At 41.4% G+C, this 14,113-nt stretch overlaps 1 protein-coding gene across 6 annotated transcripts in view; it reads right to left on the bottom strand.

Moving 5' to 3' along the window:
* The window catches only part of SORCS1 (sortilin related VPS10 domain containing receptor 1), a 590,109-nt gene that overhangs the window by 191,907 nt on the left and 384,089 nt on the right, over positions 1-14,113 (bottom strand). For all 6 annotated transcript variants that reach the window (XM_024346619.3, XM_009459224.5, XM_003951748.5 and 3 more), the window contains exon 4: positions 11,388-11,546. In XM_024346619.3, coding sequence (XP_024202387.3) covers positions 11,388-11,546 — 159 coding nt within the window. The remainder of the gene's footprint in view (positions 1-11,387; positions 11,547-14,113) is intronic.

Raw genomic sequence — 14,113 nt, forward strand, 5'->3', positions numbered from 1 at the left:
ATGCAACACAGAAAATCCTTTCTGTGTAAAATCATTCTAAAGTATCTGTGACTACATTGCATTAGTAAATACAACTTAATGAGCACAAACCCAACACTCACCTGTGCTCAAGATCTATTAGCAGCCTTAGGGCCTAACCCTCCACACTATCATTATGCTACTCTGGGGCTATTAGCACTTCTTTCTCTATCCTGACATGTTCCTCTCCTGAAGGGTTTTTTTTTTTTTAAGACATCTTTCACATTGGCTTGTTTCCTTGCCATCTGTCTTTGTTTGCTTTAAGAAGAATGCAGATAAAAATACACTTAATTCCAAAGGATGAAATTGCCAGGGTTAGTTTCATTGAGAGCTTTGAGCCAACTGTTAGGCATCTCTGGCGCCATCCTCTGGATGTCTTTGGAGCTGCCAGTTGGATGGTAGGCACTGACAAAGAGGGATGCCACAGCAGGACAAAATAGCCTGGGGGAGGGAAAGAATGGGATGCACTGGTTTTGCTCAGTTCCTAGTCTACAGCAGATGAAGATGGGATGAGAGAAGGGTAGCAGCCATTTCCAACTTTCATTTCCACCTTCACATTCACATTTTGGTTAAATCCCTAGAAGAGTGACAACTTGCTACTAGATAAGAAATTCAACTCCTTGTGGTGATCCACAAGCTTGCAATTGTCAGTGTCCCTAGAAAGTCTTTTCAATACTCCTAAATCGGATCAACGTATCCTCTCTTTTCAGATTGTTAGACAGGTGCACGTGATAGAATTCTCTTTTGCAGCTGGGAAATGAGTGAAAGAGCATCCATTTCAAAGAAATTTGTGCTAGGAGAATTCCACAGAAGCTAAGAGTTGTGATAACGTTTTAAGTCTTTGGTTCATGGGACCAGATGTTGTTCACCACAAAGCTTCCCACGGTGGCTTCCCCGGTCAAGGGGTAGTTTCCTGGGGATCCTCCACACAGGCTCCTTAGGAGGCGCCTGTGTTGGTGGAAAACATCCTGCTGTCGGCTCTTTTCAAGGTTGCCTGCCCACTCCTCTTTCCTTCTCTCCTCTTAACATTTTGGAAGCAGGGGGCCTGCAAATTGTACTTCTTGAAAAGGCTGACAGAAAATCCTGCCAGTTCTATTTTATTTGCCTCATCCTAATACTGCCCTGGGGATGGCCTGGGTACAAAGCACTCATCCACCTTATGACTCTCTGCTTCTCACTGCTGTTCCTCCATCCTTTTTTAGCAAGAAAGAGATGGCACCTTAAGGACTTCATATAAATTCCTAATGCCAGGCCTGAGGCATCACAAATATCAAGTTCTTTTTTCCATCACCCTCAATAGGAAGAAAGAGAATCAGTCCAGAGAAAAATGCGGTCCTCAGAAGTATGTTCTGATGCTCTGGTTCCACAGCATAGGAGGGGGCCACGACCCATGCAAAGGGGAACCAAAATCTACAACACTTAAAAGGATTCCATAAACTTCACTAAGAGCTGACACAAGTCTTTAACTTGGCTGTTCCGTACAGAGAGCAGATAGTGAAACAGCCATGATGCCCAATCCAGACCCCCACACCCAACCCTGCCCCAATAGATTTAAGTTTCTCAAAGAAAATGTTGTGTATTAGTGATATCACAGATAACCTACAGTAATGTGTAATATTTTGTGCACAGTGTTGTAGTGGCCTATGTTGTAGAGAAAAAGTTTGGAATTTGCAAAAGAATTCACAGCGGGCTTTGTAATACAATTAATATGTCTTAGAATGAAGACATGCAGAAAAAGTGTTCTAGGGGAATGGGTCAGTCTGTGCGAATAAACAGAGCAGCAAAACTCAGGGTGGTGTTCTCACATTTCTTTGGTCAATAACAAGAGACCCAGTTTGGCTGGGATGCATAATAGAGTGAAGTGGAAGCTGGGGCTATAAAGAGAGCCTGGAACCAGGCTGGGTAGGTGCAATCTTACCAATACTTGTGGGGAGCTGATGTAGACTGGATCCAAATGTCATTAAGGTCAAAAGATAAGAGTATCAAAGCTGAACAGTCAGGCTTTGCTGATGAAGGCTGGGCAGGAATGATGGCCTATTGCTGGTTCCATCAATCTCTCCTACAGCTGGATTTATCAAATCTGTCACTGCCCATTCCCCAGCTGTCACTGAAGTCTGTCAAATGCCCTACAGTTGAGGGTGGTACTCTGAAGCTTGGAAGATTAGACTTACGGAACTGGAGCCGGTTGGGAAGGGAGGGCCAATATATGACTGTGGGCGAGTTTGATTTGTGAACACCTCCTGTGCATCCAGGTCTGGAGGTATATAGGAAAATGATAAGATAAAATCTTGGCCTTAAAGATTCTTATATATTTATCTGTTTATTTATTTTTGAGACAGAGTTTCGCTCTGTTGTTCAGGTTGGAGTACAGTGGCGCCATCTCGGCTCACTGCAACCTCTGCCTCCAGGGTTCAAGAGATTCCCCTGCCTCAGCCTCCCCATTAGCTAGGATCACAGGCATGCACCACCATGCCCGGCTAATTTTTGTATTTTTAGTAGAGAGGGGTGGTTTCACGATGTTGACCAGGCTGGTCTCAAACTCATGACCTCAAGAGATCTGCCTGCCTTGGCCTCCTAAAGTGCTGAGATTACAGGCATGAGCCACCGCGCCTGGCCCCTTAAAGGTTCTTAAAGACAAGCGTTGGTGGCATAGAACAGATGAAGAACTAGCTAAAAATTTGGACAAACAAATACCTCTCTTTCAAAGCCTACAAAACTATTAAATAGCACAATTGTGCCTGTTCAAATCTTAAACCCAATTGCTTGTTTTAAAATGTTCATTTCTCCTTATTCTTGTAGCTCTATTTTTTTTCCCCAAAATCATTAGAAACAGGCAAATCAAACTGTTCCAGATAGCAACTGAAAAATAATGATACAACCTGTTTAAACACGGTATCTAAGGTGAACGTAGTAGGCCTTCCTTGTTTGCATATGATGGCATTTCAGCTTGAGAATTTGTTTTATAAACAAGCGTTGGGGTTGACATTTAGCGAGCTCCCTGGTTTCCACTCTAATTGCCAGTTTTGTACTTGGATACTTAAATTACTCACATATTCATGAGATTAGAAATCAGCTCTGACATTGGGAAATTTCAAGCACATGAAAATCCTGCCAAACCAGCATGGTATATAATGCTCAACATATTTCTTATAAAAAAACTGAGTGCCTTTTAACTTAATGCAGTGCCTTGGGGAAACATGATGGCATTAGGTAGATATCAGTTTCCTAAGCGTTTGTGCTTGTGCAGAAATCATTTGAATATCCCCAGGGGGTTGAATTTCAAGGATCAATTTGTCTTTATCTCAATCTTGCCCTTTTGACATTAAGGGGCTGCTAGGTCTATTAAAAAACAAACAGAGTTAATGTGAAGATAAATACTTTAATATTTAATGGTTTTCTATTGTTATAATCAATAATATTTCTAAGTACCACATATCTGTCTGTCCTGTTCCATTCATTCTGCTTCCATGGGACCTTTTAGTGATTGTCTAAAAAGGCATTTAAATTAAATTGATTAAAGTGCCTGTAACTCTACGTACTGGAAAGGCACAGGGATAAGACAGCCTCTGCCTAAGACATGCTTTGTCTAATTCCAGCTGCACCACACCAGGGGTGCTTTCTTTCAGGTCTTTGGATAATACACTGGCTGGCATCTATGCCATGTTTGCTATGTGTCAGGCTCTGTGTTCATATTTTGCATGCGTTATCTCAGTATCATCAAATAGTCCCATGAGCCAGATACTCTTATTATTGTTTCCACTTTACAGTTGGAGAAACTACATTTAAACGACCTGTTGAAGGTCACAGAGCAGGGGTAGGACGTGACAGAGCAGACAGCTGATCCTCTTACCAGCTCACTCTACTGTCGGTCAGTGGTGAGAAACCTTAGTATGACTGAGATTTTGAAAGCGCTGGCATCTATTTCTTTATTAAGTAGTCAATATTTCCCAGGGAATGTCTGCCATTCAAAGCAGCCATGATAAGTATTGCCCTTCTGTGAAGGCTCACTCAGGAAAAGAAAGGAACAATTAGCTGGGAGCGGTGGCTCACGCTTGTAATCCCAGCACTTTGGGAGGCTGAGGCGGGCAGATCACAAGGTCAGGAGTTTGAGGCCAGCCTGGCCAACACAGTGAAGCCCTGTCTCTACTAAAAAATACAAAAATTAGCCAGGCGTGGGGGCGGGTGCCGGTAATCGCAGCTACTCTGGAGGCTGAGGCAGGAGAATAGCTTGAAGCCAGGAGGCGGAGGTTACAGTGAGCTGAGATCGTGCCATTGCACTCCAGCCTAGGTGACAGAGCTAGACTCCGTCTCAAAAAAAAAAAAAAAGAAAGAAAGAAAGAAAGGAACAATTAAAAGGAATAAAGAGAAGATTTTTTGTTTATGGATATGTTTATAGGTATACATGTAGAATAGATATGAAACTTTAAAAACATTGCAGGACTGGTAGAGAGAGAAGGCAGAGAACTAAAATTAGTTCTTTTTTAATAAAATTCACTTTTATGCATGTTACTAAAATTCTGTCATTGGCTGTTCATCACATTGGCAGTCCATTTTTCCTTTTCTATCACCATATGATTTTAACTGAAAGTCAGCCTTCATTTCTGAAGAGAATGCCAGCTGTTAATATTTAGAGTTTCCAGCCGGGCACAGGGCTCACGCCTGTAATCCCAGCACTTTCGGAGGCCGAGGCGGATCACTTGAGGCCAGGAGTTCGAGACCAGCCTGGCCAACATGGTCAAACCCAGTCTCTACTAAAAAAATACAAAAATTAGACAGGCATGGTGGCAGGCGCCTGTAATCCCAGCTATGCGGGAAGCTGAGGCAGGAGAATCGCTGGAACCCAGGAGGCAGAGGTTGCAGTGAGCCAAGATCACATCACTGCACTCCAGCCTGGGCAAGACAGTAAGACTGTCTCAAAAAAAGAAGAAAAAATTAGATTTTCCATTATTTGTAAACAGAACCTCCCTATCAAAGCCTGTTTTCTGCCTTTAAAAGTATGTTTTGGTATCTGACACATACGCACCAAAAAATGTTGAAGGGAAGGCCAACATACAGGCCTTAGGATTTTCTGTTTATTTCATAAACTGTGATCCTTTGGAATTTAAAGAAGATCAGGAATGAAGCAAGTTTTCCACATGTTCTTACTTGGACTCATAGAGCTCCAAAATAAGCGAGTCAATATAAACTTACAAACATTCTAGAACTGCCACAAAATAAAGGGTGGCCCACCAAACTGTCCTAAAAGTTTTATTCTCCCTCGACAAACCCGATCATTTATTTGAATGTACTTTTTTCAAAAAATCGCAAAAAAAAAAAAAAAAAATTAACATCTTCTCAAATAAAATCAAAAGAGAGACCCATGAACAAAGAAAAACAAAGATAATGGGAAAGAAGAAAGGACAACCACAGGGCAGCAGATGAGGTTTATCTGTCCTATGCAGTGCTTCTTTTTAAATTTCTGAGGTCATTGTTACACACATAAAAATAAGAAAACTTCACATTGAAAACAAAGCAGAATTACTTCTCTCAAAAAAAGAAAGAATTCTGAAGGTCTGGTGACGTTGGACCCACCTTCCTACATGGCAAGAACAGCAGGCTAGAGCTTGACAATATCCCTCCCTCCTTCTAAATGAACACCTGCTCTCCAACTTCCCACAGCCTGGACCCAGCCTGTTTTGTTCAGTTGTACTTCTTGCCTGTTTGTATAGGAACTGCGTTCATGCTCTACGTGGTCTTGAACGTCCACAAGGGTGGGGATTGCACAGGACAGGAGAAGAGCAGCCCTTCCTGCTCATGGTAAGGGGCAGCAGGCCCTTCTCTGGAGCTACCTGAAGAAGAGGTCTGGATAAGGACAGCAAGGGGCCTCTGCTCTCCAGCCACTCAGCAGCAAGAGTCCTGACAGTGTTCGTGTTGGTTTCACAACATGGCACTCTCCCCTTTACAAATCACGTCTCCATTGCAAATCCTAACAGAGGCTCCAAGAGCCCTTACCCCGGCATAGACAGCAAAGCTGAGGTATACACAGATTCTTATACTCCTCTCTTGTTTTTTTTTTTTTAAATTTCCTTACAGCCACATCTGCTCTTTGTTTTCTCTCATTTCAAATGTTTCCCAACACGTCATGTTTAGTGAGGTGTTTAAGACAGACTGAGAGATGCCGTTGGAGGCAATGTTTTATAGCACAGTTTGTACACTAGTTTATTGCCAAACTGAAATAAAGATGTAATCTGGCAGGCTCAGCCTTCTGCTAAGCCTTCCTTGGGTGGTTTCCTGTATTGAGGCAAGAAAGTCAGCTAGCAATGAAGTAAAGGACTATATCTCCTTTCTCTTATCTGCTCAGTTTCCAAATGCAAAGAATTTTTTTAAATGGGTAGAATGCTTGGTTTGCCTACTGTTTAAATTATAGAAATAAAAAAAGTAAATTAATAAAAGAAAGCAACATTTTGGTGCTCCTATAATAAATGCCATGGAATTCTTCATACTTTCCACAAGGATTCATTGTTTTAAAAATGTGAGGGGTGGGATTGTAGACACCAAGTAGCCCCCTGTCCATTTGAAACAGAATCTCTATAATTGTATCTATAATGTTCCTTTTTCTGAAAATTTCAGGGCTTTCCAAAGGCACATCCTCACATAGGCCCTTCAGAGGCCAAGTCCAGCTCCTATGTCTTTACTCGGTAAGTCTCAGGGCAGGGTTTCCTATGAACGCAGGCTACTTATTTAAGAATTTCAATGGGTAAAAGGCTCCACACATTTTCCTTTCAGTCATTCTAGTGGTGCCTGGATAGCCACATCCCCAGACAAGATAGCATTTACCTCTTGGCAACTATGATGATGGTCAATTTTATGTGTCGACTTGGCTAAGAGATGCCCAAAGAGCTGATAAAACTTATCTGGGTATATCTGTAAGGGTTTTTTTAGAAGACATTAGTGCCTGAATCAGTAGGCTGAGAAAATCCACCCTCTCCAGTGTGGGCAAGCATCATCCAATCCTTGGAGGTGTTGAATAGAAAAGGCAGAGGGAGGGTGAATTCCCTCTTTCTTTTTGAGCTGGGATATCCATCCGTCTCCCCTGGCCCTCAGACATCAGAGTTCCTGGTTCTCAGGACTTTGGACTTGGACCAGGACTTACACCACTGGTTCCACCCCCAACCAATTCTCAGGCCTTCCAACTTGGACTGAATTATACCACTGGCATTCTTGGTTGTCCAGCTTGCAGATGGCAGATCTTGGGACTTATAAGCCTCCACAATTACATGAGTAAATTCCCATAATCAATCAATCAATCAATCTCTCTCTCTCTCTCCCCTCCTCTCTCTCTCTCCTCCCCTTATTGGTTCTGTTTCTTTGGAGAATCCTTAATAATACAACCACCTAGATGTTGAATATCACAAATAGATTTCTCCTTCTAAGTAAAAACAAAAAATATCAAAAACCTTGGTTTGTGAATTCTGAGGACATTTGGCCATACACATTCTTCCCTGATTAAAACCACCTTTTAAAATCTTAATATGACCTCCCATAGGACTGATATCCAGTAAAATTCTATCTTGGGCCAGAAAGGAACACCTGTTCAACAAAACTCTTTGAGTCCCTTATAATGCCCACATCAAAAAGCCTCCACTGGGATTTAGGCACCCAAAATGAAACACAGTTAGAGCAGGGTACCGCAGCTCATAGAGGGTCTATCCTGCAGGCTGGAGCTCCAAACTCTGTCCTTAGGAGCTTAAAAGTCACATGCACTGAAGGAGAGAAAAAGCAATGTCAGGGAGATAAGGGGAAAATAAATGTGGCTATGTGTTCAAAAGACGGAGAGTATGCCTTAAAAAAACAAAGAAGCCAGCAAATAAAGAAAAAGAGAAAAGAGGAGGACCCTGTTCATAGGAATTGCCACCTCAATAATGCATTTTCTAAGGGATTGTTCACCACAATTTGATGTAAAACAGCATCCAGCAGAGATAATACTGACTAAGATCCTAGCTGGGAGATCTGCAGCAGTGACATTAGCAGCTGTCACAGAAAAACTGATGAGCAATACTTACATGAAAGAATAAATGTTCCTGTTTCCTAGGCAAGGGCAGTCACTGGCCAGCCAACACCAGCACATGGTCCTCCTTGTTGCCACATCTCATCAGTGCTAAAAGTTCCACGACCCATGGGGGACTGTCAGCTTTTATTTCCATATCACTGACCCACCTGAGTGGCCACAGACCCTCTCAACTTGACTTCCAGCCAATGCCATCAGCTAACGGCTGCGGCTCACTCCCTTCCAGCGAATGCCCCACTCCCTATTCTGTGATTCAAGCCTTGAGATACGGAGGTCTTCTCTGATTCCTACTTGTAGAGCTGGCTATCCACGATGTGTTTTTTCCAGTATGATTTATCCTTCATCCTCTCGTAAAGAAACAGAGAGGTCAGTAGAAAGCCTGGCTCTTTCCCATCTGTTCATCTCGAAATATCACCGTCAAAAACGAGAACCCTGGCTGGGCGTGGTGGCTCATGTCTGTAATCCCAGCACTTTGGGAGGCCAAGGTGGGTGGATCACAAGGTCAGGAGTTTGAGACCAGCCTGGCCAACAAGGCGAAACCCCGTCTCTACTAAAGATACAAAAAATTAGCCAGGCGTGGTGGCACACACCTGTAATCCCAGCTACTTGGGAGGCTGAGGCAGGAGAATCACCTGAACCCTGGAGGCAGAGATTGCAGTGAGCCCAGATTGCGCCATTGCACTCCAGCCTGGGTGACAGGGCAAGACTCCATCTCAAAAAAAAAAAAAAAAAAAAGAATGAGAACACTATCAAACGTCAGGTAGCCCCTTACCCCATTTGTAGAATATCCACATGTGATACCAATTAGTGATTTTTCTCTTTGAGAAAATGTGTTAACCTCTTAGATATTTAGATCCTTAGCCTCATACAGAAAAACAACAACAAATAAATAAAGACTGCTTCCAACTTTAAAATGACAGGATTCATCGGGTCTGTGGTCACAAAGGGTACCTTTTGGTTCTTACCCTTAGCATCTGATGCCAGGACTGCTGTAATATCATCCCAACTGGTCTTGTTTTTGACCTCATATTACCACAGTTTATACTGATATTACTACTGATTAACCCTTGAAATCAATAGCCCTAAACATATCATTCTCTGGATGCAAATTTCTGAAGGCTCCTAATTAAGGAAACAAAAATTAGTTTTCCTAAAAATCAAACAGCCAAAACAGTGAAAAATAATAAGGATTAGGTTCCAAAGTGTGTGTGTGTGTGTGTGTGTGTGTGTGTGTGTGTGTGTGTAAATTATAACTAGCTATAACAAATTTCAGTTTCAGCCACATAGAAAAATTTGCAATTTTGTAAATGTGATTTTTACAATTTCATGTATATGACATTCCTGTTGTAAAAAATTGGTCTCCCCTACTGTTACAATAGAAATCCGACATATCCATTAAAGTCCAGCTGAAGTCATTTTGTAAGACTTCTAGAGTAGACAGATCACTAGATCTCTATCTCCTGAACTTTGGGCTACCAATTTAATGTAATTCATCCAGTCACTTGCATATAATATTCAGTGACAGCACTGCCTTTGTGGCCTCTCTTAAACTATTGGTCAACTCATATGTGTTAATCATCTATCTCCAGATGAATAGAATATTGTTATTTTATATCAACACTGTATCATGCATGGCACTTAAAAGAGATGTGGCATCTAATATTTGTTTCTTTTTAAATCACTTTGGAAGGGTACCTACAATTATAATTATCCATACAAACACATTTTAACGCAAAGGAAACCAACGCTAAATACTATTCACCATAAGTAGCTGGGTTGAAGTCACAGCCCAGGCATCCTAACTGGTCTTGTATCATCCACTCTGCCACAGTGACCATGGGGGCACTCTTTGAAGTGTTGGGAACGAAAGGGTTACATATTTGGGCATCTCCTCCAGCATAACTGCAAAGATGCAAAGCTTTTACTTAGGCAGGTAAATCTGGTCCTCGCTGTGCCTCTGGCATCAGCGGGGGGGGGGGGGGGGGGTGGATTTAACCAACTGTCGAATAAAATGTAACAACCCTGTGGATTAAATGACTAATACTCTGTCTGAGCTGGTCAGGCTTTGCCTCTGTTAATTGCACCATCCTGGACCAGATGCACTGTGGCTTGACTCCAGAAACAAAATTGTACATTCTGCTGAAAGGGTAGCCAGGCTGCTCAACAGGAAAAAAAATGAATTGTAAATTCTTTCTATTTTTAGGATTAATGTGCATTTTATTTGGCAGTAGGGGCAGCATGAATAAAACTCCAATCTTAAGAATTTTAATTTGCTTCCTTTAAAATGCTCCTGACAGTAGAGACCTTGGGAAGTTGCTCATACCATTCTCCTACCTTCAAAAATGCCACATATCTATGCAAACCCAGACAAATGAAACCCCAGAATATTCACCTCACTTAGTTAAGTCCAGTATTTCTTTAAATATATGTAATTTCTAATTCATGATTCCTCTAAGGAGAATTCTCAGAATGACTTCACTGCGTAATGCATTTCACAAGGAGTATTCTAGTATTTCACCAATTATCCCTCTGGCTTTTATGGCCAGAGTCTCTCTCACATTTGCCTGTGTAAATGCTGTTTCTTTTCATTTTAATTTAATTTTATTAGCTATTGCTAGCCTTTTATTCTACCTGAGAATGCAAGTTCCTTAAAGGCAGGGACCATATGTATGTTATAGTATATATGTCGTATAGAGTCCATAATATATATTATAGGATGACATTGTATGGGTCATATGCACATATACACACACACACCTAATACCATGAGCTCATTTAATCCTTTCTTACGAAGTGGACTTCTTCAACTTTACCACCAAGTGAAGAAAAGTTCTGAGATGACTAGGTTCTGCATAAGGTTACCTATATACATCATTATTGTTCCTCTGGCCATTTCTCTCAGTGCTTTAGAACAACCCTGCTTCATGTTCTTAAACTTTTCAGGGTTATGCTTCCCTTTAAGAGTTTGAGAAAAGCCATGGGTCTTTCGCCAAGAGAAATGATCACCAATCCACAAACATAAGACACTGTCTCCAATTCAGTGGGGGTCAGAGGCTCCTGACTGCCTTAAGCATCTATGCTGAGAACTGCTTCTCCACCATGTCTTACTTAGTACACCTAATCTTTATTTGGTAAGTGGTTTCAGATATTTACATGATTTAAACAAGCAACCTGAGACTCTCCTTGCTTTCCCTTGCACAGAGGTCAGGCTACTGCTCAGAACAAAAATGATCACTGAGGTGAAATGGAGAGATGATTAAATTAGCACTATTGTCCCCGGAGAACCGTGCTTCATTGTCTCAAACAAGGTAAGTATGCTCACCTTTTGGTCTTGACTGTATGCCAGAATCCAGTCTTCTTGTTTGGGGTGAAAAAGCAAGCTTTGAATGTAGAAGTTCAGCCGGTACTTTTGATAAGTTGCCCCTTCATCTGAGCTGATCAATAAGCTGCTCTCAATCTCCGGGTCTGTGAGTAACATTATCTGCAGCAAAGAATTGTTGGAGAAAGAAACAACAGAAAATTAAGTTTACAAATTTGCAAAACTTGAAAATTAGCTAATTTTTGACAAGGGAAGGACAGGGGCAGGCAAAGAATGCTTGGCCAAACAGGGACCTTGACTCTGTCAGGCTTATTCTTCCATCTTGGATCAATGCTACAGAAATATTTCTACAAAGAAATGAAGGGAGTAGGAGAAGCTGGAAGAATGAAGGATGAAATAGATAACTGTATTCTCTTCTCTTTTAGGGGACTCTTTGTTTTATTTCCAAGGTTATTTCCTGAACCTGGAACACTTACCCTTCTTCCCTTCTTCCTACTGTACCTTATGTACTTTCCATTTGGGGGGACTAAAAGACTGGTTATAGTCTGCTGTGGGAAAAGTGGAAGAGAAAGAGGATGGAGTCCATTGTTTTTCTTTCCTACCTCAAATCTTTTCATTCCACTTCAATGATTTCCTATGTCATCCAAACTTAGCCTGATTTTCTGAGTCTTAAGTCAGTCTAGGCTCTAAAGCTTTCTCTAGGAATTTCACAAAGGCTATTTTACCCCACCACCCTCATCACCTTCTAGCCTACTACATAATTTACTTATTTATTTTGTTTCTTGTCTATATAACCTCTACTAAAAAACAAACCCTGTGCGAACAGAGATAGCTGTCTGTATAGTTCACAGATGAATTCCCAGCAGCTAGACTAAGGTCCAGTATGCATGGTACACTGATAAATATTTGTCGAATGAATGAATAAATGAGTGCATAGAAAGATGCCCAGAACACTCTGAGATATGGATGGAAGCTTCACAACTTCTAAGTCCACATGACTCTCTAAAACTCTCTGAAAGAAAAGTTGGTTGCTCTGCACAGTCTGCACCACAGAAGAAGCTATAAATATGTAAAAATTCACAGCTTCAGACGTTTTACACGGTCTCATTGGGACGCCCAATTTTGTCCAGAGCAATGGGATCAAACACAATAGCAGCAAGATGGAGGAGGTGCCCTCGAAACTGCCTTAAATCCTCATTTTATGCCTTCAGGAATGTGTGATGAATTACTTCATTCCCAACTCTCTGTGGGTCTCCTTTCACTCAAAGTGTGCACCTAATGTCTCCAGACAGGTGGCTTTAATGCTACCCGTTGACCTCTTCCCCATCAACTTATTAATTGGCACTTTCTGAATTTGGTTCAGGGAAGCATGAAATATGTGTTTAATGTGTTGCTGTATGAAAAGAAATCACTGCAGCCCAGGGATTAAAGATTACCAGCTGAGGATGCTGCACTTCCAAGAAAGAGAGAGAGAGGGGAATAGAGTCATATCTTAAAAGAGCAGAGTGCCAGGCAAACACATGGAGCTTTCTCAAGCATTTGGAGGCAATCATATTAAAGCCTCTGAACAGTTAGTGTCATCTTTGAAAGTGGTGTCCTGTCACTATAAATGGCACAAAAGGATTGCATGCCAGACACTCTGCCCAAACTCGGTTTATGCTATCCAGGACGAATTTAAGGTTCCTTGCTGTTCTTTCAACCTCCCCTTCTTGAAGAGGAGAAAAGGGATGTAACGGGGTGAAGGCAATGCTGTTGCTATCAGCTACACTCCCGACAAGATGAAAAGCGCACACAAAACTGAAGACTAATTGCCTCTTGTACCATGTTCCAGGAAAGCCACTGCCCACCAACCATAAATTCTGACAAAGTTATGGATTTCTCTGTCTCACATTCACCAAGCAGACAGCGTTCCCTCATCAGATGGCCGACAAGGAGCCATCAGGTAATCTACGAAGTATAAACTCATATGGCTTCATTAAAATCTAGTGTATGCATTAAGCAAGTACATTTACATGGCTCCTAAATTCACAGGAATATTTCCAAGTGAGTTCATATTTATGAACACATAAAAGCTGTCATTTTTTGAATAACAAATAAGCCATCAAATGATCATATTGTTTTGTGTCTCCAATCACAATTAACAATAATGTAAAACAACCTTTTTGCACTACTGCCGAAAAGTCATTTCCATGATAATATGAAGAGGCTCAATTTTATAGAACACCTATTGTCTCAGGCAAGGTGATTCCCTCCCCCACTCTGATTTTCTAGTTCCCTGTTAGCCAGAATATGCTTTCCTCTTTTCCCATGAGTATAGATCTCCCTACCTGCTTCTCCTGGCAGAATACTTCATCAAAATAAAATTAAACACAATTATAAACTAGGCCTACAGAATATTCCCAAAGCAAGCTGATTTTTATCAATCACTTTAAAGTATTTTTGATACCCATTTATGCTCCACGTGATCAGACTGCATAAGACATCCTGCATCAGGTAATATTGGGTGCGAGTGGCAGAGTAATGCACATATTTCCCAACAGATGGAAACTTAATATTATAAAAATAAAGCGACTCGTATCTTTGGCTTTTTTTCTGGATGTTGAAAATAGGCAGACCAAAATCCCACCTTCTCTATGCAGCCCTCACCTAAAACTCTCCATCTGAGAATTTGACATTTTGGAAATAATGGGAAATAGTCAGAAATTTCCCGGTGAGCTTTATAGGTATGA

Source organism: Pan troglodytes, chromosome 8 (genome assembly GCF_028858775.2).
Source record: "Pan troglodytes isolate AG18354 chromosome 8, NHGRI_mPanTro3-v2.0_pri, whole genome shotgun sequence".
Lineage (NCBI taxonomy): Eukaryota > Metazoa > Chordata > Mammalia > Primates > Hominidae > Pan > Pan troglodytes.